Source organism: Toxotes jaculatrix, chromosome 12, assembly GCF_017976425.1.
Source record: "Toxotes jaculatrix isolate fToxJac2 chromosome 12, fToxJac2.pri, whole genome shotgun sequence".
Classification (NCBI taxonomy): domain Eukaryota; kingdom Metazoa; phylum Chordata; class Actinopteri; family Toxotidae; genus Toxotes; species Toxotes jaculatrix.
Window position 1 is genome coordinate 26,123,610 of NC_054405.1, and position 23,025 is coordinate 26,146,634.

Consider the following 23,025-nt stretch of genomic DNA (forward strand, 5'->3'; position numbering starts at 1 on the left):
GTGTGGACGCACTTAAAGGTTATATATCGTCCGTAAGTAGCGAGAGCTCTGCTAACGGATATAAAGAATACGTGATTTAGACTGAAGGATGTGGATATCGTATGTTTTGGGTGGATTTTGGGATCTGAGGCGTAGTTTACATTTTCATGATTTAACTCTGTGATAGTGTCACTCTCTGAATCCCAACTGCTATCAGATGGATTACCATGAAATTTTATCATCAGAACAGAAATGACCTCAGGGCTTTTCACGTACATCAGGTCTAGACCATGGTCTGACCATAAACCCCTGGAGACTTCTGTCCAAATACATGAAACATGAATGTTTCCTGTTCACTTCAGTCAGGACACACCTTATGGACAAAAGCTGACGTTGATGGATCAGCTTATAATACTGTATTGTTTGGCCATATTCAGTTTTGGTTAAAAAATTATTGGAAACACTGCCTTTACCATAGATTAACAGTTTGTCAGAGGACCACAGCAAAGTGCTGAAGCTGAACTCTGCATGGCTGCTGCAAGCTTTCTTTGAAAGTGTGATCAGTAACCAGAAGCCCATCGTCCTGAGCAGGCAGAGAACAGTTAGCCACATGAACATCCCATAATGATGTTAAAGGTGCCTGTACTCACCCTGACCCTCAGTGAACACAAGATTTTTTAAAAACGCACGCTCCTGTAGGACTTCACTCTGCAGGCCTTCGTCCATTGTCCATTACAATCTACAGTTCCCAAGGTGACATGTTTGGACGTCTCGTTTTTTTTTTTTCAAGACCCAAAAACGTAAATCATAATTTACCATCAAAGAAAACGGAGAAAAGACACAAATCCTCACACTGGAAGCACAAAACTGTGGTCTGTTCATTTTTTGGTGATCAGGTTATTGATTATTTGATTGTTTCAGCACTTCTAGATAGATAGATAGATAGATAAAACCTTTAATAGTCCCACAATGGGGAAATTGCACCTTTCTTTCTTGCACCATTCTATTTTCATATATCAAAGAGGACACAAATGTGTCACAGCTGGATTTGTTTCAGATTGACTGACCTCACTTGTATGAGACATAGAAATAAGTCCAGTTAGAGCAGCTTGCAGAGTCGAACTGGACACACGAAATCTGAAATTAAATTTCGCCTCTTTCTGATCACGAGGAACTGCAGTTTTCATCTGATCCAGCTCCAGTGCTCCATGTTCAGAATATGTCCAGTGTGCTCTGGATCAGACAGAGTCTGTATGAGTCCTACCTTCAGTTGTCCTCCTCGTCCTGGTTGTCCCCTTAGTCTCGTCTCGTCCCGTCCGGGTTCTTCGGTGGACTTGTGGCTGGGAAGTGTCTGTTCGGGGCCGAAGGGTCTCTCGGGGCTTCTCCCCTGACCTTCAGCTTCTCTGTAAATAATTGATCAGCGTTCATTCAGTCTGAACTGCAGGAATGAAACCTAATCCAGGGACTGCAGAGCAGGAGGAGGAGGCACGGTGCAGCTCTGGGTTTTATGGGACACACTGGCTCTTTACAACAGCTGAGGTTTTAAATAATGAAAAATAAAACGTTATTATAATTAATATCAAGCTTTAAATTCTTTTCTCAGATTCTAACTGGTTGTGGTTCACCACACAGTTGACTTTCAAATTTAAATTTCACTTCTACTTAACATTTGCTGAATTAACTGTTATATTTTCTTTTAGTTTAGTTTTTAGTTTTGGAGTAAAGATGCTGTGATTGTGATGAATCTTACATGTGGTTCCTGCTAAAAAACAAACAGAAAAACACAGATAATGATACGTACTCTTCCATAAATAAAACACAGCACGTTATTAACCAGTGATTCATTTTCCATAGGAAACCAAAAAATGAAATGTTTATGTTCCTGGAGTCCAGGAACATAAACATTTCATTAAAAAACATCTGACGAAAGATCAAGAGCAAAAAGGAGGCTGAGAAATCTTAGCTCATGAAACACAGCAGAAAACATATCAACATATATCATACTTAAGTTAATCACGATGTGATGTAGATCCAGCTGAGACGAAAATCTTAACAGAGCAGCTCAGGTAAAAAAAACACTCACGTTTCCAGAGAAGCTGCTGAAGCCTGAAGTGTCTGACTTTCTCCTCCTGACTCTGCCTCGTTATCTGAGGCTTTAATTAGAAAGTGAATACACTAAACACACCCACTCCTCTTCCTCTGCTCTGCCTCCAAACCTTCTGCTCTCTTCCCTCCATCATCATCACCATCAGCGCCGATTCATAAGGTAAACACTGAGTTTGTCGTCTGACACTGAACACACAAGTCAGAGAGCTGCATGACAAAGCACTGCTTGTGTGTTTGAACATGCAGCGGTGTTGAGTATAATCAAACATGGCAACACAATTGTTGGTCAAACAGTGCGCAGGTAGCAGAGGCATGAATCAACATGGTGAGGGTTAGAACCTCAAATCACTCTGACGTTTATTAAAATCAAATACCTAATGCAAATGACAGAAAATGTCCCCTTTATTTGACTGATACAAGATCCAAGAAGAGATCCAACTTATTAGTCTGGTTCCTGGAGCTGGACTACCAACCAGGCAAACTGGGCAAGTGCCCAACACTCATGTGCTGAGTTTGGTCCAGACGCCCCGAAAACTCCATATCATTTGGGTCTACATAATTGGATTAATTGCAGATTTGTCAGAAATCTGATGAAGGGTCTTCCATCCTATATTTTTTGGTCTTGCAGAGGGACAAAATCCAGTCCCTCATTATTCCCTGAAGCCCAAATGAACATTTTGAAATTGCCTCTGTTTGACCGGCTGTCAGAAAAACAAAGGTGTTGAGTTCACAGTTTACATCGAAGAAGCTGCCAGTGAAGTTTGGGCTCTTTTGTTTAAACTGACTTAAAACTGTTAATCAGTTTTCTAAATTGTTGCTGTTTAATTTTCAGATATGAATTTTCGAGCCTTGACGGCCTGTCAACCTTTCTGCCTAAAAATATCATACTGCTTCACATGCCCCAACATAGCGTTGCCATCCCATGGAAGTTAGCTTTAGCATTAGCTCAGAGCTCACAGCTTTGATTTAAAGCCACTGCCTGAAAGGTTTCAGCTTATTATTAGATGTCATATACAATAACAAGATTAAAGAATTGATCCAACTTAATAGCCTGGTTCCAGGCATACAAATTTAGTTGAGCAATTAAGAAGTTACGTTAGCTGAGTTAGCAAAATGAAGTTAATTTCATTAGCTAACATGAAGCTAACACAGTAGGTGCTGTTACAGCTGTGCTTTTGTCCCAATCCACAAACTTTTCCTGAAACAGCAAATCCTTAATTCATGTTTCTTGTGTTTGTTTCAGTGCCTGACTTATTCATGGCAGCGCAGCTTTAGCCAGAACTTAAGGAACTGAGGTTAAATTAAAACACACAAATATAAATAATAAATGAGAAGTCTTCTTCTTATTGTTCTGAGAACATGAAACATTGAAGCAACGAATAACACTCAAAAATACAACAAAAAAAACCCAGAAAAAACATCATCTTTATGCCTCTCAAAATATATTTCAGAATCAATGTTTACATTCACAAATACACTTTAATTCATTTTATTTACATTTTAAAATACATCTCTAAATACTCTTAAAGTCACAGTGAAATGAAAAACAACCTGTTCACTAAGTTAATTCATTCTCAGGACAAAATATTATTCTTATTATTCAACCAGTCAGAATTATCCCTCACACATTATCACATTAAACATGCTTCATTACTTTGACTCTCTCATAATAACATTTCAGTGTGACTTTATATATAAATGTGAATAAAAAAGTTCAGAAAGACACATTGTCCCTTTACAGTACATGTCCCTCCGTTAATATGACATTCAGCTTCTTATCACAGATCAATGTGAGAAAATGTAGAAATTATCAGTATCAAAATATAACTTCTTTGTAAGGTACTAAAGGACACTGTGGTGGTAAAAGCCACACTTTAAATTGTCTAAATATTCCTTGGCTAGTGTTTAAACCAAAGGTAAATTGCTGCAGTTAGAAGAAAACACTGCGTTAAAAATGTTCCAGAGCTTAAAAAAAAAATCACCCAGGTGTGAAGGTGTAGGAAGAAAACTCCAAACACAGCAGCAATGTTTCATGTACATCATCACATATACCTGGCTATATTAAGTGGATTATTCCCTTGTATTTATTACAAGTAAACAATAACATAACTGCAGCCTGTACCTGAAGTGTTTAGCATCAGTTAAAGAGGAATGCCACCAAAATCTTACGCCTCTGTTGTTTTATGCATTTGTGTAAAATTATTATTATAAATCATAAATGAAATTAAAAAGGCAGCTCACCAACTGTAACTGCTTTTAATTTTAGAACAAATGGACAGCCGGGTCCATGAACCTAATTTCAAACGTTAGATATTTACTTTCACTGCCTGAGAATTTTACATTTTCTCAGTAACGACACCATCAGAAACTAATTTTGGTGAAATTCCCCTTTTGTTTGTGTTTTTAGGGAAAAAAAATAACAGAAATAACAACCAAGAAAAAAAAGTATGACTTGTCTTGCTACAGATGCTGTTTGGGTGAACTGTTCCCTTCTTATAGGATTATAATATAATCAGAGGGAAAAGTAATACAGTATAAAACAATAAAACTTAAATAAAACAAATCCCCTTTTTCTGATGGCGTTTAACGGTTTTGTCTCATTTCTGTCGACAACATACTGAGTTATATTAAATCAAGATATTATGGTCTGTATAAAATTTGATCCCAAAAACATTTCAGTTTTGATTTCCCTCCAATCTAAACGGTTTGATTTTCACCGGGGAGGGAAACTGAGCGAACCTGCTGATAAACCTCCTACCTGAGAAAAATCTGTTTTTAATCAGCAAATACAAATTCAAATACACAGACTCCACCGCTACATTTGTGTCCTACATTCAAGTCCAATACAAAGACAGTTGTTAAAACTAGATTGTTTGAAATAGAAGGCTATTCCTGAAGTTTTTTGTTTGATTGAAGATTTCATCCTTTTTTTCTTTCGTGCATCTTAAAGCCCTTTAAAACCACTTTTTTCTTCTTTTACAAAAAAAGTTACAACTAAAGCAACAATTAAAGTTAAGTTTGGAAAAAAACGTCATTAATTGTTATTAAGTTTAACACACGAAAAAACGGAGCTCATCTGCTCGATCAGAACTGTGTGATCTGGTGTTATCACAGTTGATTGACAGCAGCCAAAGTGTGATTGGTGGATTGAACGTGTCCTGTGTGGAAAAACAACACTGCTCGAGCGCTGACAGAAAACAGTGCGTTTGTTCTTTAAGATTTCTCTTTTAAAACTAGGCTGTTTGATGATTGTGTTGTTTCATGTCGTGTCAGAGCAGCAAACTGACTGAAATACAACACCAACACCTCATTGTCACCTGCTAATCATCCATCATCAAACCATGACTCGTTCTCTGAACTGTAAAAACTGGCCACCCAGTCTGTTGACCCAGGATTACCCTGATTATACTGGTGGCCATCAACCTGTTTTTTCCTCTCCCAGCTTCTACCTTCATTTCCAGGTACAATACAAACAACCTGAGCAGCTTAACAGATGCACTAAAGCACTAACACGACAACACTGAATTAAATGGCTGAGTTTTGAAGGAACTCTGACAGAATCTGTTGTGTTTGTCTTTCTTATCGATGTCTTACAGGCCCCGTTGCCCCGGCTTGTTCCTCGTTAGCCAGAAACCGAATGGAGATGCTGACGTACGTACGTTACTTCTTCTTCTTCATGACTTTTCCTTTGGACGTGTGTTGAAAACTTGTACTGTTACTGACAGTGGAACTGCTGTTAGGTTCAAGTTTGTCATCCGATGCCAGAGCGATGTCTTACCACTTTTTCGGTTTTGAAGTTATTCAGTATTCCTTAGACTTGACCACTGACTCGTATTGCCTTCTCGTTGCTCTGGACACTGGTGATTTGTCAGTTTCAGTAATATTAGCATGTTGGCTAATGTTTTGTTGCAGTAAGCAGAATGGTCCCAGAATGGTCAAATGTCCATGCTGTTGTGGCGAAAACTCCATTGGACCATCCAGTCTGTGGTCCTGGTGTTAGGTCAGGTCCTGGACATCCAACAGCATGGCGTCCTGCTTCGTCCTCAGCTGGTCTCGTACCAGCAGGTGGGCCACCAGCTCGGAGCTCAGAGCTTGGAGAAAACCATTGAGACAAAAACAGGATCTATAACAGACGTGGAGTCTAAAGCCTCCACAGAGTGGCGCCGTGGAGCTGACAGGGTCCTGATTCAGTCAGATCTGAACCCAGACATGAAACATGTTGATGTCGTTCAGCGACCTCACGTCCTGACAATGTCTGGGATTAAAATCAAATCCAGTTCCTCCCCTACAGACACTGTGACTGGACACACAGCTGGAGCTCTTTGTACAGTGACATTTCAGATAAGATAAGCTTTATTTGTCACATGCACAATTATACATTGTACAATGTACAGTGAAATGTGTTTTTGTACCTGCACCATAGGTGAGAAAAGTAAACAGATCAGTGTCTGTCAGCACAGAATACGAATAAGATCAAATATATATCTGGAAATATAGAAAATTTAAATAAGATAAAGATGAAAATATGTGATGTGCAGTAAAGTGTTATTGTGCATATTGGAATGATGTAGTAGTGCATTTAAGTGTGTCTGTGTGTGTGTGTCTGTGTCTGTGTGTGTGTGTCTGTCTGTGTGTGTGTGTGTGTCTGTGTCTGTGTGTGTGTGTCTGTGTCTGTGTGTGTGTGTGTGTGTGTCTGTGTCTGTGTCTGTGTGTGTGTGTCTGTGTGTCTGTGTGTGTGTGTGTCTGTGTGTCTGTGTGTCTGTGTGTCTGTGTGTGTATATACCGTGTACGTCCTGTTGAAGTGATGCTCTCAAGCTGCTGAGCTGCTGCACTGAACACTCCTGCAACTCCCAACGCTCCAGATGTTTCCGCTTGGCAACACCACTGCTGCCGGCCAGACGCTGCAACACACACACACACACACACACACACACACACACACACACACACACACACACACACACACTTTAATTAGCTGATCTGTGTGTCTTATCTGGATACAAACACTTCACAGTCTTCTAACTGATCTGTGTGACTGAGAAACATAAACAGTCACTTCAGACTCTGGTCCAGGAGCCCGGGACCCGTCTGGCACCCAGGTCTGTGTGAGCTGGGCCCTGTTGAGTAATCAACACATGGGCCCACATCACATTTACTGATTAATTATATTACTACTAATTACTGATCTATACAAGTGTGATCTAAATAACAAGTGAATGTACTTAATAAATAAATAATTCCTGATGTAATCTTTGTTTCCTCTTGTCGTTCATCCTTCCTTCTCTCTTTCCCTTTACCTCCTTCTCCTTCTGTTCAGCCAGCAGTTTGTCTCTCAGCGTCCTCAGAGCAGTGGCCACTTCCTGTTTCAGCCCGGCGGGATGGCAGCCGTTTCGCCCCGTTCCCATGGAAATCTGATAGACATGTAAGGTCAGTGGTGAGATGACTGATTCCAACCCTGACAAACGTGTGCAGCATGTGTAGAAATGGTTAAAACGGTCAGAAATAGGAATATTCTGATGGGCAGTGAAACTCGAGCCCTGCTCAGCAGCGATGTCGGGAACACACAGCGCTGCTTGGTTCTTAAAGAACAGGCAGAGTGACCTTTGTGTCGGCTCCTTCCTCCTCATCTTCACTGTCGCTGTTGTTAATGAAGCACAGCTGCAGGTTTCTGTGGTTGTGAAATCTGTAAACAGATAATAAACTATAAATTATTCTTATTCCATATAAATTATTCTGCAGCAACTTGTAATTATTTTCCTTATCGATGAATCTGACATTTAATTTTTCAATTAATCTTTTTGTCAAAGGAAACTAATTTGAACTGAAGGTGACCAAATCTCCCAAAGCAGCAAATTTCCTTTTAAAATCTTTGACTCTTTTTCACTTTTTTCCCTGAAAAATTAACAAAACTATTTATTTACCAAACATTTTTCTGTCCGTCAACTAATCGATTGCAGTTTGAATAATGTCTGAACTGCAGCCTGCAGAAACCCACAGAGTAAAACCACCTGTTTCTCTGTTACCGTGACGTGACGACAGCGACGCGACACCTCCTGAAGTCTTCCTCCTCTTCCTCCCACACGCCTCTCCACACTCCCCCCTGACTATCCTCCATCCTCACCCCCGTCCCCCTCTGCAGGAAGACAGGATAGTTCAGTTATGACAGTATTAATCAACTACAGACAGAGGGCACATGATCAGTTAAAAAAAAAGTTTTCTGAAGGCGTCAGTAGGAAAACAAAGGTTGACTGCTGATTTCGATAAAGCTTTGAGTTTTGGTGCAGTCGAAACAGGAAGTGAACAAACACTGACATCATCAGATTTGAGCTGACATGTTCGTCAACACGAGCTCAGCACTGCTCACATCCCTCAGAGGGAGAGAAAGACATAACTAACCACTGACAGGTAACCCGACCCCGCTGACTGAACCATAGACAGGTAATACCACCACTCTTCTTCACGGCTGACCTTTGACCTTTCCTGCCTCTCCTGCTCCTGTTTCTCCAACTCGGCTATCCGCTGGCTTAGATCCTCCCAGTGCATGATGGGGAGGTCCTGGTGGTCCGTAGAGGCCGCGGCGGCGATGCGATGATGAAGCTCTTTCTCCTCCTCCTCCTCCTCCTCCTCTTCCTCCTTCTCCTCTGCTGTCTCTTTCTCTCCCTCCATCCTCGTCTCTGAAAACAACAATGAAAAACTGTAACAGAAACTTCTGCTCAGGCCAAAATATCTTAGAATAAAATAATGAAAAAAAACACCTCAGAAAATCTGGTCTTCAAAAGTGCTTTTTTTTTTTATCAAGACTCAAATATGAAAAATAAATTAGCAACCAACTGTCAAACAGTAACTAAACCTGCTGTAAACTTTACTTACTGAAGCCTGCGTGAATGCAAGTCAGATTTACTAACAGTTAACTACCAGCTGTTACTGAGTTAGTCCAGCACCTTTATCTGAAGGTTAAAGCTTTGCTGCGATGATCATTCGTCATTTTTCATGAGAAATTATCAAATATTTCATGTTTCCAGCTTCTCACTATGCGCTGCATGGAACAAATAACTGGTCGATTCATCGCTCAACAAATTAATCTGGGACAGTTTTGATTATCTATTAATTTCTTATTTTAAACAAAAATGACAAAAAAAAATCTGGTTTCAGCTTCTCAAATGTGCAAATCAACTGTTTTATCAATCTATCATCAATCCATCTATCCGTCTATCTATCGATCAATCTATCGATTTGTCTGCCAATCGATCTATCGATCTGATGTAGGTTAATCAGCTGTCGTTTAAAGTTCTTCAGTTGAATCTGGTCACAAACTTATTTGCAGTTGGATCAAATCGTCTCGGTGTCGTTTCGTGTGGTTTTACTTGCTCTCGGGTCTGAGCAGCGGAGGTGTCCCGGCCGCAGACAACCCTCTGCCCGCTGTTGTTTACCAGCAGCGGGAAGACCTCGGAGGGTGTTACCCACCTACCAGTCACATCCAGTCGGCCCCGGATCTGTCCGACATGTCGCCGTCCGTCGCACCGCGGCTCCCTCCGGCCCGCGGGCTTCGCCGTGTGGACTGAGCGCGGCGCGAAGCTGCGGAGTTTTCACGGGAACATTAAAGTAAAGTTGGAAAAAATCAAAGTGGCCTAAAAGTAGCTGAGCGCCGTCTGAAGGGAGGCAGGACCTTTCTTCTTCCTCCCCCCCCCCCCCCGTCCTCATCCCTTCCGCTGTTCTCCCTTTAACCTCTTGGCTTCGGCGGAGTGACGGAGGTTCAGACGGCTGAACCGGCAGAACCGGCACCGGAGAACTGAAGGTCCCTCCGTGAAGGTCCGAACTAATCTCAAACTTTTAATTTTTGTAGTTTAAAAGTGCTGCAGTTTCAGGTTTCATTTGTTATAAAACCTGTATCATTCATAAACGAGCTGATCATATGGTTTTATTTGTAAAGTGACTGAAGCTGTCAGATTAATGTGGTGGAGCAAAAAGTCAAACGTTTCCCTCTGAATTACTCGGAGCTCAGCACAAAGGGGGCAACCAGACTCAGAGCCGGGATCCTGAAGCCCTGGGTCAAAACCTCTGCGTGAACAACCGCAAAGTCGGTCCGTTCATCGCCTACAGTGACTCTTTATCTGCAGTTTATCCTCAGTTTATTAAACCTGAGTTTTAACACAGTTATACTCATTTGAATCCCCCCCCCAAACAGTTCCTCGACCCGCCCCTGTCTGACTGAACGTGCTGGTTTCGATCTGGAATCACAAACACACAAACATGACCGGAGGAAAAAGCAGAACACCAACAAATGTTCTTCTGGAATTCACGTCTCTGTGTGTTAGAGTCTGAATCTGGTCCTGGTCTCAGTCCTGGTCTCAGTTAGAGGAAACGGGTCTGTGTGGAGGCGGTGAAGCGGTTAAAGGCTGAGCCTGCCGGTGTCCTCTTTCACCATATTTTGGAGATGACGACTCAAAGCAGATGGAGGATTTAGGGGATTCACAACAGCAAAGGAAACACCACAGCATTCCAGCAATATTCCAGCAACATTCCTATAACGTTCCTATAACACAGTGAGCTCAGCTTTCCTGTGTGGTTCTGTTGGTTCTGTTTTCTGTGACATTCTTAAAACGTCCCTGTCTTGTTCTTGTGTTTGTGGTTTGTAGTTTGAGCATCAGGACATTAACACAGTTATTTGTGATGATGTTGTTGTGCTTTGTTGTGAGTCTGTTTCCTGAAATATCTTCCAACAAAACTTTGAGAGCTGGTTTCTAAGTTTCTGGACGTTCAGGTTGATGGTTTGAGGGTTTTGACCTTTCAGTTGTTCAAGTGATTTATTTATAACAGAGCTGCAACAGTTGGTTGATTGATTAGGTTCAGGTGATTGACAGAAAATTAATCTGTAGCTGTTTTTATCATTTTTCAAGCAAAGATTCCAGTTTGGCCAGTGTGAGGATTTTCTGCTTTTCTCTGTTTTCTATCACTGTAAAAATGATATTTGGGATTTTTCTGTCTGTTGCTGAGACAAAACAAAACATTTTACGAGGTTTTGTTGGACACTTCTCATCACATTCTGACCTTTAATCGGTTAAATTATTAATTTATTAACTGGGGGAAAAAATCAATAATGAATTTAATAGTTCCAGGGAGTAATTATATAACAAAAACCTCTGAACCCAGATGCAGTTCTGTCTGCTTGTGGTGGTCTCACTGTGTTGCACTGGGACCAGAGGAGCTCACCGACCTGTTCATCATATGTTGTTGATCATGCAGCACAGAGAAATCCTACCACATTTTTTACTGTTACAAGTTTGCAGGGACAGATTATGAGACTTCGGTCCTCCAACCGTCCCACAGAGGACACCCACACACAAAGACCCAAAGCAACTGCACCCTATGAAACTTTTATGTCACTTCATGTCTCTTTGTAATCGTTTCATAATCCACCCACAGGTTTAAAATCTTCTTTATGAAATCGTACAGCTGCATTTTATCAACGTACCAACAAAGTTATATCTGTAATAAATAGTTAGATATTCACACTATAACAAATCACAGCAGAAATAGTAAATATGAGGATGATTATTGAAACTGTAACATGAAGCGGATGCTCAGTCTTTGTTGCAGTTCTCTGTGTGACCAGCCGGTGGCGTGTTTTCACAGTTGGTGAACTACCTCTATTTGGTGAAGGGCTATGTTGTAAAAATCTTTCAAACTGTATATTATCGGTGGCTCCGAGCTTCTCCCGCAGGTCTACTCGCTGTGTTCGGGTCCCGTGTTACCGACGCCCCCTGAGGACTGCGGCCGGTCTGGGTTGGACCGTCTCGGACAGCTGCTCAGCGGTTTTCTGATCTCTGACTGGAGGTTTTACTGCAAACCAAGTTAGCTCAACAGCTAATCCTAAAAGTCACGTCACCTGTGTGGACTCGAATTAAAAGTTTCACCGCAGAGGCGGGACAGCCGGGTGCGTTTTAACTATATGCAGTTACACTACTTTGTGTGGGCTGTTTTTGCGCGGGGTTCATATTTTAACTCGCTTTCACGCAGCCATTAAATTTGCGTGAGAAGCAGCAGCGAGTGAAGCGCAGCTGCGGATCATCGATGTCGGTCGGACCCGCAGTCTTACGCGGATAAGGTGGTTTTTTCCCGAGGGAAATGCGGTAGAGAGCGGGCAGCTTCGGTGTCCAGCCCGCTGACTCGGCGACTCTGGGTCTGCTGCTCGTGAGGCCTGCGGGTCGGGCTTCCACCGGGCTTGAGTAGAGCCCGACGCCGCTCTCGAAGGGTCGAAGGCCGGCTGCTGGCTCTGCCGCCGCCGGGCCTGCGGATCAAGGAATGGAACGGATGGAGGTGGACCAGTGCGCAGGCGCAGGAGGCGGGGCACTCCGCAGGTCGAACAGCGCCCCCATGATCACCAGTGTCAGGTCAGTGGTATTACACCCAAACGAGCAGCACTGAAATCCATCTTAAAAAACATTAAATGTACATTAGCCTCATTAACAGGGAGCCACACACGTCTCATTAAAGACGTTTCATTAATACGCGGAGCCACTCTTTAATTCGGCGAACTGTTAGTGCGCTGAGCAGCACTGACTGAAAGCCAGATGTTTCCATAGTCCTCAGCAACAGACACACACAGACACACAGTGACACACACACAGACACACAGACAGAGTACTTTATTAATCCCAAAGGCAAATTGCAGCGTTAATGATAATAATAATCACATAAATCACAAGAATAGTGTTAGAAATAGTTATGAGTGAAATTACACTGTTCAGAAAATCGTGTTTGTGTTTTTGTCCTGTTAATCCTGGTTTTTGTTTGGCGTCAGATATTCTGTCCACAGACCAGGACGGCTCTGACCAAACTGGACCCGCAACAGTCGATTGACAGAAAAATGATCTGCATGATCTGATTTGTTTGAGTCATTTTAAGGCTTAATGACAAATATTTTTAGGTTTCACCTCGTCATGTGTGAGAGTTTTTCTCTGTTTGATGTCACTGTAAACTGAATATCTTTGGATTTTGATGGTTGCTCGGACAAAACAAAACCTTTTTTGTGAGATTTTGTTGATTCAGTGTCGATTCAGTGAGAAAATAATCAGAAGCTGAATCGATCATGTGAAAACGACGCTCAGTGTTTAAACGGTGAATGTTACAGTTAAACCTCCTCACTCTTTATCTGTATGAATACACTGTTAACGTCTCTCTCTCAGCGACGGGATGACCATCTTCAGTCCTGTGTCCTCAGCTCGATACAGACGCAGCAGCGTGTCCATCAACCCAAGCTGTCCATCACAGGTCAGTGTCCCGGAGAAAAACCCCTTCAAACCCGCTCCTCGTCACGTTAGTGTGACGATCTCAGACTGCAGCACCAGTCTGAAGTTGTCCAGTCGACTCACATCACATCAGTGTGTTAGAGTTCCTGTATTTTGCTCTGGAGTAAAAGGGGTTACAAATCCCTCCTGTAAAGACAGTCTGTCCTGCAGTCTGTCCTGCAGTCTGTCCGTGTTCCTTCATGGTAAATTCATGATTAAACTGACACACGTTTCAGAACAGACTGGAGCAGCAGAGTCCTGGTTATGGTCCCTGTGAAGGGACAGAAAACACTTTGTCCTGGTTGGACAGGCTCATGTCTCTGTGTAATGTGCTGCCTGTTGTGTTGTTCCCAAAGAGAATGTTTAGCCTCTTTTATCTCCCAGTTTTGGTTTCATCAGACTTTCATCAGTCGTTTTTTTCTCTTGTATTCTTCCAGCTCATCCCTCTCTCTCCTTTCTCTCTGACCGGAGACAGACTGGACCAGAAGAGACAGGTGAGGACACAGCATCAGCAGGGGACCCAGCACTGACGGGCTCCTTCAGTGTAACTGACTTACAGTATTTGTATAGAAGTGAAAAGGAGTCTGAGGTTCAGTTCATACTGGTTTTCTTCCAGTCTGTCTCCAGTTTGATGAACCTTCACCTTACACTCCTGCAGGTGTTGAGACGGATCCTGACGCCAACATGGAGGCTAATAACAGCTGTTTGTTTGTGTCCGATACAGGAGGAGACCATGGAGACGACGCTCAGAGGGAGTCTGCAGAGACTCAGGTACAGCACTGACAACAAACTGCCCCCCCCCCCCCCTCCCCCGAACTGTAAACCACATGTAATTAACCCCCGACCCCACCACCACATCTCTTTCTCCCAGTGCTTCCAGTCTGATCCCAGTTCCTCCAGTCAGTCAGTGGCACGACCACACATCAGTGGTGAGCATCTCCACCTTTTTACTGCTCAGCTCTTATTCTGACGGTTTTTGGTTGCGTTTCCTGTTTTATTCATCATCAGACTGAATCCAGATCCGAGGTTTCAGACTCTGTTCCGTTCTGTTTTTCTTCTTCAGTGGTTTCAGTCGCAGGACAGCGGCGTCACACCCAACTCCTCCCCGAGTCCGACGCGGAGGTTCAGGTACTGACACAGAGAAACGCCATGGTTCCGTTCAGTTTTTCGTGGACGCCGCTTGTTTCTGTTTGTTCTGACACGAATGTTCACTGTTCAACAGACCAGCAGTCAGTGCCACTGTGAGGTGGCCTGCATTGACCCCCCTGAAGAGGAAAGGTAATGTGTGTGTGTGTGTGTGTGTGTGTTCTCACGGATTGGAGGTGTGTTCTGTGTGTAACTTCCTGTTCGGGTCTCTGATGTCACCACAGTGTCTGTTGTCCTTTAAAGTTGCAAAACATTTTATTATTTAAAGTTTTGGAAAAAAAAAAGTTCAGAATCAGTTGTGAGGAAAAGTGCGAACATGTTTCAGAGTCTTCAGCACGTCTGCTTGTCTTCTGTCAACCTGCTTCATCAGGTGGGGTGGAGTCCGACGGACCCCCAAAGAAACTCTTTGTTGCTGGGGTAACAGACCCCGCCCACCGCAGCAGCTACACAGTCAGGTGAGGATCACCTGAAACACACAGTCACGCCATTATCAAATAAGTGAATAATGAATGAAGCTTAGTTTTCTTGTCCTCCCTCCTGTCTCCCCCCAGTGTCTCTCAGTCAACAGCAGACTCTCCACCAGCAGGAGGCGTCAGTCCTCAGTCCAGCCCTCTGTCCCTCTCTCCTCCGCCCTCCTTCACCCCCTTCAGCTCCCACCAGCACCCTGGACATTAAACCCCGCCTCACCCAAAGTCCGGACCCTGTCACTGTGGGTGCAGACGTCCCCAGCACATGTCCAGAGACCTAAAAACCTGGACGAACATTTACCCTCATTGCACCTTATTTCTGTTTGAACCATCTGCAAGCGCCACTGTAAGCCCCGCCTCTTCCTGTGACACGTCTGATGGACAGAGGAACCAGAGCAGGTCAGCCTGGTTTCCCGCCCTCCTCAGTGGGTTTGTTGTCATGGAAGCTGTTTGTTTTGGAAACCTGGATATTTTTCAGCCTAGAAGCTTAAGTTTGAAGTTTATCATCATCAACTCTTCCAAACTGATCCCAGCTCAGTCCTCGTCAAATCAGTCAGTCATCCATCATCACCTTCGTCATGAGATCCTGAAACACGCTTGGGAAACACTGAGACACTGAGGACACACTGGCTGTGTCCTCAGGCTGAAGACGTCTGTGCAGTGGGACTGAGACGGACGGGAGCAGGACTCTGAGCATCAGACGAGTCACATGGTTTATTCAGATTCGTTACAAAGATGAATAAAACGTAGATGTTTTGCACATTGACTGATGCAGCGCGCGAGGATCGTCCCCGACGCTCAGCTCAGAGGACACAGGCTGGTTCTTGGCAGCATTTCCCTGAGGACCTGGGACATCGAAGGAGCCTGGGATGCTGCTTCTTGCGCGGATCAGATCTCGACACCGCCCACTGGAGGAAGCTGAGGCCACGAGTGTCCATGACTGACGGATCTGTGGAGAAACATCTGGACTCAGATCTGAATATGCTAAAAACCTGGATCAGACCCTGATCCAGGTCCAGGAACCACAGGAAGTGTTTTCTCCTGTCTGGTGTTGGTCAGCTGAAACCGTTTCAGTCACTGAATCCTGAGATTTTTGTGTTTTAACGAAACGTTTCAGCCGAGTCACCTGACTGAAGCCGTCTGGATTTTTCCAGAAGAAACTCGACAGATTTCAAACGTTCGTCTGCAGCTTGTTGAACTTTGGCCAATGGTTTGATAAACTGGCTCCAGGTCAGTGTAAGAATGAAGAAGCTGTGGTGTGCAGAGCCACGTTTGCTGTTAATAGTGTATCTATATGTGAATACTGACGGTGCTGATCCAGCTGATCCGGCAGCTTCGGCCTGCAGGGTTTGATTGTACATATTAAATCTGCAGGAAGCGTCTGTGCGTTTCCATGGTTACAACAGTGGATCTTCAGAGATCAGAACCAGTCCGGATCCTTCTGTCAGCAGCTTCTGTCTTTTTTCTTCTTCCTGCGGCCACAGGAAGTCCTCAGGCCGCGCAGTAACTCTTCATCATCAGTTTCGTTATGTTGCTGAATGATGATACCGGCCCGCAGGTTTCTGTTGACTCTGATCAGCCTGGGACCTGAACTCGTGTTTCAGTGGTTTCATTCCCAAATCCACCACAGACCTGATCTGGTGTGTGGTGCTGACCATCAGTAAACACAGTTTGGAGCAGGTGATGAGGGATCTGCTGGGGGTTCAGACGAGCTGCTTCTGCACAGTGTTGTACAGTGTTGTACAGTTTTGTACGGTCGCTCATCGTTGTGCCTGAACGTGGTCGCTTTTTTTTTTTTTTACCGGATCAGATCTGAGAGCTTTGACTTCCCTCGCTGACAGGAAGTGTCCTGCTCTTTTATAATCACCTGACCTGTCGCCTGTGAGATGTTTGTACATAGAATCTGTAAGAAAAAAAAAAAGGAACGGCAGATTGGACGTTGTGTTTTCTATCGTATATCGTCTATACTTTGCACAGAGCTCGTTGGATCGTTGGTGTGTTCGGTGACGAATCGCTGAGTCAGAGATGCTGTTTTCCTGTTTGATTTCTCCACTCGCTGCTGGTTCTCGGAGTCTGTCCTGCCTCAGCCTCCTGTGGTTCACAGCCGGCACGTCTCAGTCTGCACAGCATCTGGTTTAAGTTCAGTAAAACACGGTGAGACGTTACAGGAGCTTTAAACACTTTGAGAACTTTTTAAATGAGCAGGAAGTGACGGACTGTGAGCAGGTGAGAAGCAGGACAGACTTTCCTCAGAGGAAACAACACTTCCAAACAGACGTAGCTTTAAGACGTTTTTCTGTGTGTGATGTTGAACGGTTGAACATTCGCGTCTCAGACTGTTGAAGTGCGAATCGTTTTTACGAAGCCGGATCGAAACTTGACGCGGACTCTTCAGCTCCGTAGTTTTCACTCTGATGCTCGTACGAATTTCTGCTTCAAACCGTTTTCAAGCCAAAAACTTTTCAAAATGTAAGTTTGATGAGAAGAATGTGTCAGTAGCTGTAACGTTAGCTGAACGGTATTTGTGTGCTCGTGTGTCGTCCTCCTCATCTTCACCTTCCTCCTCTTGGTTTTCTGTTTCCTGCAGCGTCTCGGGCTGAGATCGTTCTGAATCTGAGGGTTTTTTCTTCTTCCTTTGGACCAGCAGTTAAATTTTGCTGTGAGTCTGAATCTGATCACATGATCATGTCGACATATAAACACATGGTAACACCTGCATCAGCCTCCAGCTCACGTGGCTTTTCTCTTGTTTGTGACGGAGGATAAACGAAGGCGACGTCGAGCTTGTTGACGCAGTTTTTCCGTGAAGTTTGTTGTTGTGAAAATGTTCAGACGTTCCAACCAGAAGTATCGTGTTCTAACACGAAGTCAACAGGAAACTGATCAAATGTGTTTTCATGTTCAGGTTGAATCTCTCTGTCGGTCGATGTATTGATTGGATTCTTTCGTTGTTTCCTCCCATGATCCTCTGCTCCCTCGTGTTTTTCGAGTAACCAGTCAACGATTCTTCAGTATTAAAGCAAGATTTCACTCTGGCAGAACGCAGTGATTCTCAGCACCAAAGGTCAGAAGGTCCGGGCTGACCCTTCCTGTGACCTGTAGTTTCTCTGCATCACAGTTTAATTTTCACAGGAACAAACCAGAACTCAGACGTTCGGTTCGTAGAGATTTCCTTCAGTTCACGGTATTTTGGATGAACCTTTCACGAACATTTCTGATTTTATTTTTCCAATTGGAAGGAAATAAGTTTTCTTTCATCAAGGCCACAAACTGGTTAATGTGAGTTTAAATGTGTTTTTGTGAACTAGAGCTGAAACGATCGATTAATCAGTGGACAGACCAGAGCTCAGCAGCTGTTTTAATCACTGATTCGTCAGGTTCTGGTTTCTAACGTCGCAGGAACAAACAAAACGAGGCCTCTGAAGATCGATGTGACGATCGAACAGATTATTAATTACACCGAGAATACCAGCAGGTTCGTCGATAATGAAAATGATCTTTAGCTTCAGCTCACGACCAGAACGAGAGTTTGTTGCTGTGAATTCATGAATTGTTTTTACATGATTGTGAAAATGTGAAGAAAAGTCTGAGCTTGTATCCACGGCGACGGATTTTCCTTCCACACAACAGTGAAAACTCTTCGTACTGATGTGATTCTCCATCCAAGCATCGATCAGCATAAGTTTCCTAAAGACTATTTACCTCAGTTCATTTAAAAGAAAAACTAAAGAACTTGCTTTTAATTGAAAAAGCAGTTTTCTTGTATTTTTCAGTTTTTAATTTTTCTGATGAACGTCGCACACTTTGAATTCTGCAAAGTATCAAACAGTCTCTGTCTTCCTGAGACACTGAGGCCACGCACCTGAAAAGCCAACGCGGCGTCGGCAGGATTTTTTATCGGTTAAAAAAAAGAAAAGTGCTGAACAATCCCGACGATCTGGCAGAGTGAGATACGACTTTAAAAAGGGCTGCTAGAGCTTTATCCACAACGATAAAGGGAACTAAAAGCACATCTATGAAAACATTCACACAAGTATTTTCACAGTGTAAATAGTTTTTTCTTTTGGACAAATTCTCTACATAAGACAAATGAGATGACGTATTTTTATGCAACTGAAAAATAAAAGTCTATATTCAAGTGTTCATTCCCTCCTGATGAGCTCACGGCTGTAAAGATGACGCAGAATGACTTTTTAGATTTTAGTGGAAACTAGTTCATGTACACACTATAAATATATATATATATATTATATTGTATATGAAAACTATCAATAAAAAATCTGGTAAGTTTTCTTTCTTTGTTTTTTCAAATTAGTTGTGAAATTACAGTCAGTCCAGTTTGTTTTGGATTCTGTTGTTTTTACAGTGTTGTGATAGTTTGACTGACAGATTAACTGATAACATTTAAACCTTCACAGAAACAGCGAGTGAAAGAGTCTGAGAGCTGAAGGAACTGGACTCTGGCACCAACACAACGAAGAGAGAAAAACATTCAACAAGAAAAGTCAAGAAATTTTTTTTTTTTTTAAACTCAATTTAATGAAAACATGTTTTTACATCGCTCAGCCACTGATCCATAAAAGCAGATTTTCAAACTTGTGGCAGAAACATGATCACTACAGGACGAGGAAGTCTGGTACGAGTTAAAGCCGACGGCTCTGTAAAGTAAAAGTCCTGGTTGGACTCAAGGGAAATTCTTTGATAAACTGTCTCCATGCTGAGAGGACAAATGGCTCAGAGTCAATGATTAATCACCAAACTTCCCAGACGCCATCGTTTCTTCGGGTGATGATTTCTCCATGTGAAGCTCAACATTCTTCATAACAGCCAGATGTAAAAAAAAATCTAACCTGTTTGATTTCGGTTCTTTGACTTTTATTGTCCGATTTTCTAAAATGTTTCCAAACTGAATTTTCAAACTGTCCTGAAAACTAAAAATCTCTGATGGAACATGATTCTGCTCCAAAAAGCCTGAAACTGTTTCACTAAAAAAAAAAACCTGAGCTGAAGTTCATCAGTCGATGTTTCGAAAAGGATGGAGCCAGTTTCCTGTTCTTTAAAAAAATACACTTTTTTTCATTTGTTCAGATCCAAAAAAACATTTTCAGCATATTTGTCTTTTTCACACTTTGAACTTAAAAATTAACAAAATGATCAATTATCAGAAAATCCTGTTTTTAAAACGTCGACAGATGAAAGTCAGGTGGAGAGAGCCGAACAGGAAGTGGGACTGTTTAAAAAATAAAAGTATACGTGTTCGAGATGGGAGGCCACGCGACGTGACAACTACTGCAGCCCTCACGCTTCTCTCTGGGGGGGTCAAAGGTCAGCGGGACAGGAGGGGGAGGTCACTGGAGTTCATGATGAGGCTGGAGTCCAGGTTGAGGCTCTCTGAGGAAACCACAAGTTAAACTGGATTCATTAAAGACACAGTGATATAGACAGACAAACAGAGCCGTTAAACCTCCGTCACACTGACCTTGGTCAAAGTTGAGCTTCTTGCTGGAGGAGCCGTCGCCGAGTCCTTCGATGTCGACCAGGTCACTGTTCACATCCGAGTCATTCAGAGCACTGAGAGTCACGTCTGTGGAGGGGCGAGGAGGAGCTGTGTGTCATCATCACGTCTAAATCTGATTGAACAGAAGTCACTTCCTGTTGTTTCTCACCTGCCGTCTTCTGCTTCTTGATAGGCGGCGCCAGGGAGGGGCTGCTCTGCATTCCCGTCGCCACGACGACCTGCGAGGTTGGCACAGCAATCATGGTGGGAGTGGGCGTCGGCGTCATGGTGACGGCGGATTTCTTAACGTTCTTCTTCGGGGATTCAGAGGAAATGGGGACTCTGCTGTCCTCGTACAACTTCCTCTTCACCGTGCTCTTTATCTGAGCTCTGCAGAAGAAGAAAACATGAGAAAACATCCACGCCTGGGTCACCTGGGCCACCTGGTTCATCTGACTAAGATGATTAGGTGATTAATCGTTTAGTCAGTTGATTGATTTTCCTTTCAAGCAGATGAACTTACACGGTTCGCTCTTTGATCACAGTGCTGATGTTGTTCAGGTCGTCTCCAAAGCGACGCACCGCCAATCGAAGCATCTCAATCTCTGTCTCCGTCCATTTGGCTCTGAGGACAAAGACAAAAGAAATGTCTCAACACAGGAAGTCCTGACTTCAGCTCAGAGCCTGAACAAAGCTGTGTGTGTCTCAGTGTGAGAGTCTGAGACACACACAGCTGACCTTGCTGCTCTGTGCTGCTTCTGATTGGCTGCACAGTCACAGGACAGACCCACCTAGACATCATTCATCAGTCATGTGTCACATGTGTCACGTGTGCTTTGAGGTTTGTCTGTTACTCTTCTGCACTGACACAGTATAGATTCAGGACACTGAGTATTTATGGCTCCATCTTTAGCTTCTGTATCTTTCTATTTCATTTCTATTTCTTTGTTTGTCTCTTTAGTTATTGTTTATTTTTGTCCTTTAATTACATTGTTATTTACCTCCTTGTTTTTGTGATTAACATAAAGTTGCTTCTGCAATACTGCATTTTCCCTTTAGGATTACATAAGTGCTCTGTGCATCGTGTGTGTGTGTGTGTGTGTGTGTGTGTAAGAGTGTGTGAGAGTGTGTGTGTGTCACCCTGCAGGGCTGGAGTCAGACACCGGGTGCAGCTGCATGGTCAGCTCCCCCAGCTTGGTGAAGGCAGCTCCTGCTGCTGAGAAAATCTCCCCCACCTGAAGAGGATCAGAGTTGGTTAAAGTGATGCGGTGATGATAAGCTGACTAACTGATCAGTTAATGCACACAAACTGAAGCTGTTTGGAGACTTGATGAACTGTTTATGGAAATGTTGAAGAGAAAATGTCAAAAATTGAAGGTTTCAACTTCTCAAACGTAAGAATTTACGGCTTCTCTTGGTTTTAGATCAGAGTGCATCGCGTATCTTTGGCTGTTGGAAAAGGCTCCGTGCTGGTAAGAAACTGATCTCTGGATATTTTCCATGTTTTCTGATGTTTAACAGACCAAATGATAAACTGAGAAAATAACTAGCAAATAAACTGATAATATAAAATGATCCTTACTTTTTACACACCTGACTGCAGAGCTACAGTGATTGGTCGATCAGTCGACAGAAAATTAATCTGCAGTTATTTTTATAATCAAGTAATTGTTCAATATTTTTTAAGTAAAAACACCAAATACTCTCTGGCTCCCGTTTCTCCACTGTCTCAGGTTTTTTCTGTAATCTGAACATCTTTGGGTTTTGGATCGTTCAACTTGACAGAGCATGAGACTCTGAGGGAACTGTGATGGACACGTTCAACTACTGTCTGACGCTTCTGTCAAACGATCAATTGAGATAAAATAATCGTTAGTTGCAGCCGTAACTGAGGCTCACTTCACTAGCCAGCAGTAACCAGTAACGTTTGGATTTCTGTTTAAAAATTACACGTTTGGTGCACCAGCTATATGCCGAAACTAACTACAGATTCTATTAATGTAAGAGGGAAAAAAGGTAAAGCACTTTTTATGAAGTCTACCTTTATATCATAGGCAAAAGCCTAAAATTAACGAATTTCTGAGTGAAGTTTGGTGTATGGCTGCATGCCCTTCTCTCTAACAGTCGCTGTTCGGTTTGATGCACGCAGCGGTCTGTAAGAGTTCAGACACACGGTGAAACTTACCTTAGCAGAGGCAGACGTCATTTCGGCGAAAGAGCTGAAACTTTTCTTCTGGAATTTTGTTCTTCAATCAAAATAACACGAACGTACACAGCTAGCTGCTAGCTAAAGTTAGCTTCTGTAACGTTAGCTAGCTCATTAGCGGGCTTCCATTGAGAGCTTGGCGGGATTTTTTTAATGAAGCTTTGGACGATATGCATATAATGTAGCGCTGTGGTTATATTTTAAATCATTTATAAATTACATGCTCAAATGTAAATATTATAAATATTCTACAACAAAGGTAAACGGGATGAAAGGAATGATGCGCGATTATGGAAGTCGAACACCATTGGTCAGCCTCAGAGGAAAAGGCGGGGC

The 23,025-nt window shown here is 43.0% G+C and overlaps 3 protein-coding genes across 4 annotated transcripts; 1 reads left to right on the forward strand and 2 right to left on the reverse strand.

Moving 5' to 3' along the window:
- Window positions 1–3,498: 3,498 nt before the first annotated feature.
- LOC121191133 (schwannomin-interacting protein 1-like) lies at window positions 3,499–9,803 on the reverse strand. Of its 2 annotated transcripts, none has more exons than XM_041052220.1 (7): window positions 9,550–9,803; window positions 8,482–8,759; window positions 8,109–8,218; window positions 7,687–7,768; window positions 7,383–7,496; window positions 6,869–6,986; window positions 3,499–6,176 (listed from the first exon to the last, which is right to left on the reverse strand). In XM_041052220.1, exons 2-7 carry the CDS (start codon window positions 8,749–8,751, stop codon window positions 6,082–6,084), a joined length of 789 nt encoding a protein of 262 aa, XP_040908154.1. In that variant the 5' UTR covers window positions 8,752–8,759; window positions 9,550–9,803; the 3' UTR covers window positions 3,499–6,081. The 2 variants fall into 2 exon arrangements, with proteins under 2 accessions (XP_040908154.1, XP_040908155.1); XM_041052221.1 differs by having other exon boundaries at window positions 8,554–8,759; window positions 9,554–9,800.
- A 1,582-nt stretch (window positions 9,804–11,385) lies between these two features.
- LOC121190794 (P2R1A-PPP2R2A-interacting phosphatase regulator 1) lies at window positions 11,386–19,124 on the forward strand. The gene is made up of 9 exons (XM_041051795.1): window positions 11,386–12,476; window positions 13,272–13,356; window positions 13,811–13,867; window positions 14,098–14,144; window positions 14,245–14,302; window positions 14,437–14,501; window positions 14,596–14,651; window positions 14,890–14,974; window positions 15,071–19,124. The coding sequence occupies exons 1-9, from the start codon at window positions 12,388–12,390 to the stop codon at window positions 15,192–15,194; spliced, it is 666 nt and encodes a 221-aa protein (XP_040907729.1). The 5' UTR covers window positions 11,386–12,387; the 3' UTR covers window positions 15,195–19,124.
- Window positions 19,125–19,513: 389 nt separating this feature from the next.
- Window positions 19,514–22,984, reverse strand: c12h17orf49 (chromosome 12 C17orf49 homolog). The gene is made up of 6 exons (XM_041050793.1): window positions 22,669–22,984; window positions 21,624–21,718; window positions 21,007–21,108; window positions 20,653–20,873; window positions 20,466–20,570; window positions 19,514–20,377 (listed from the first exon to the last, which is right to left on the reverse strand). The coding sequence occupies exons 1-6, from the start codon at window positions 22,687–22,689 to the stop codon at window positions 20,313–20,315; spliced, it is 609 nt and encodes a 202-aa protein (XP_040906727.1). The 5' UTR covers window positions 22,690–22,984; the 3' UTR covers window positions 19,514–20,312.
- Window positions 22,985–23,025: the final 41 nt, after the last annotated feature.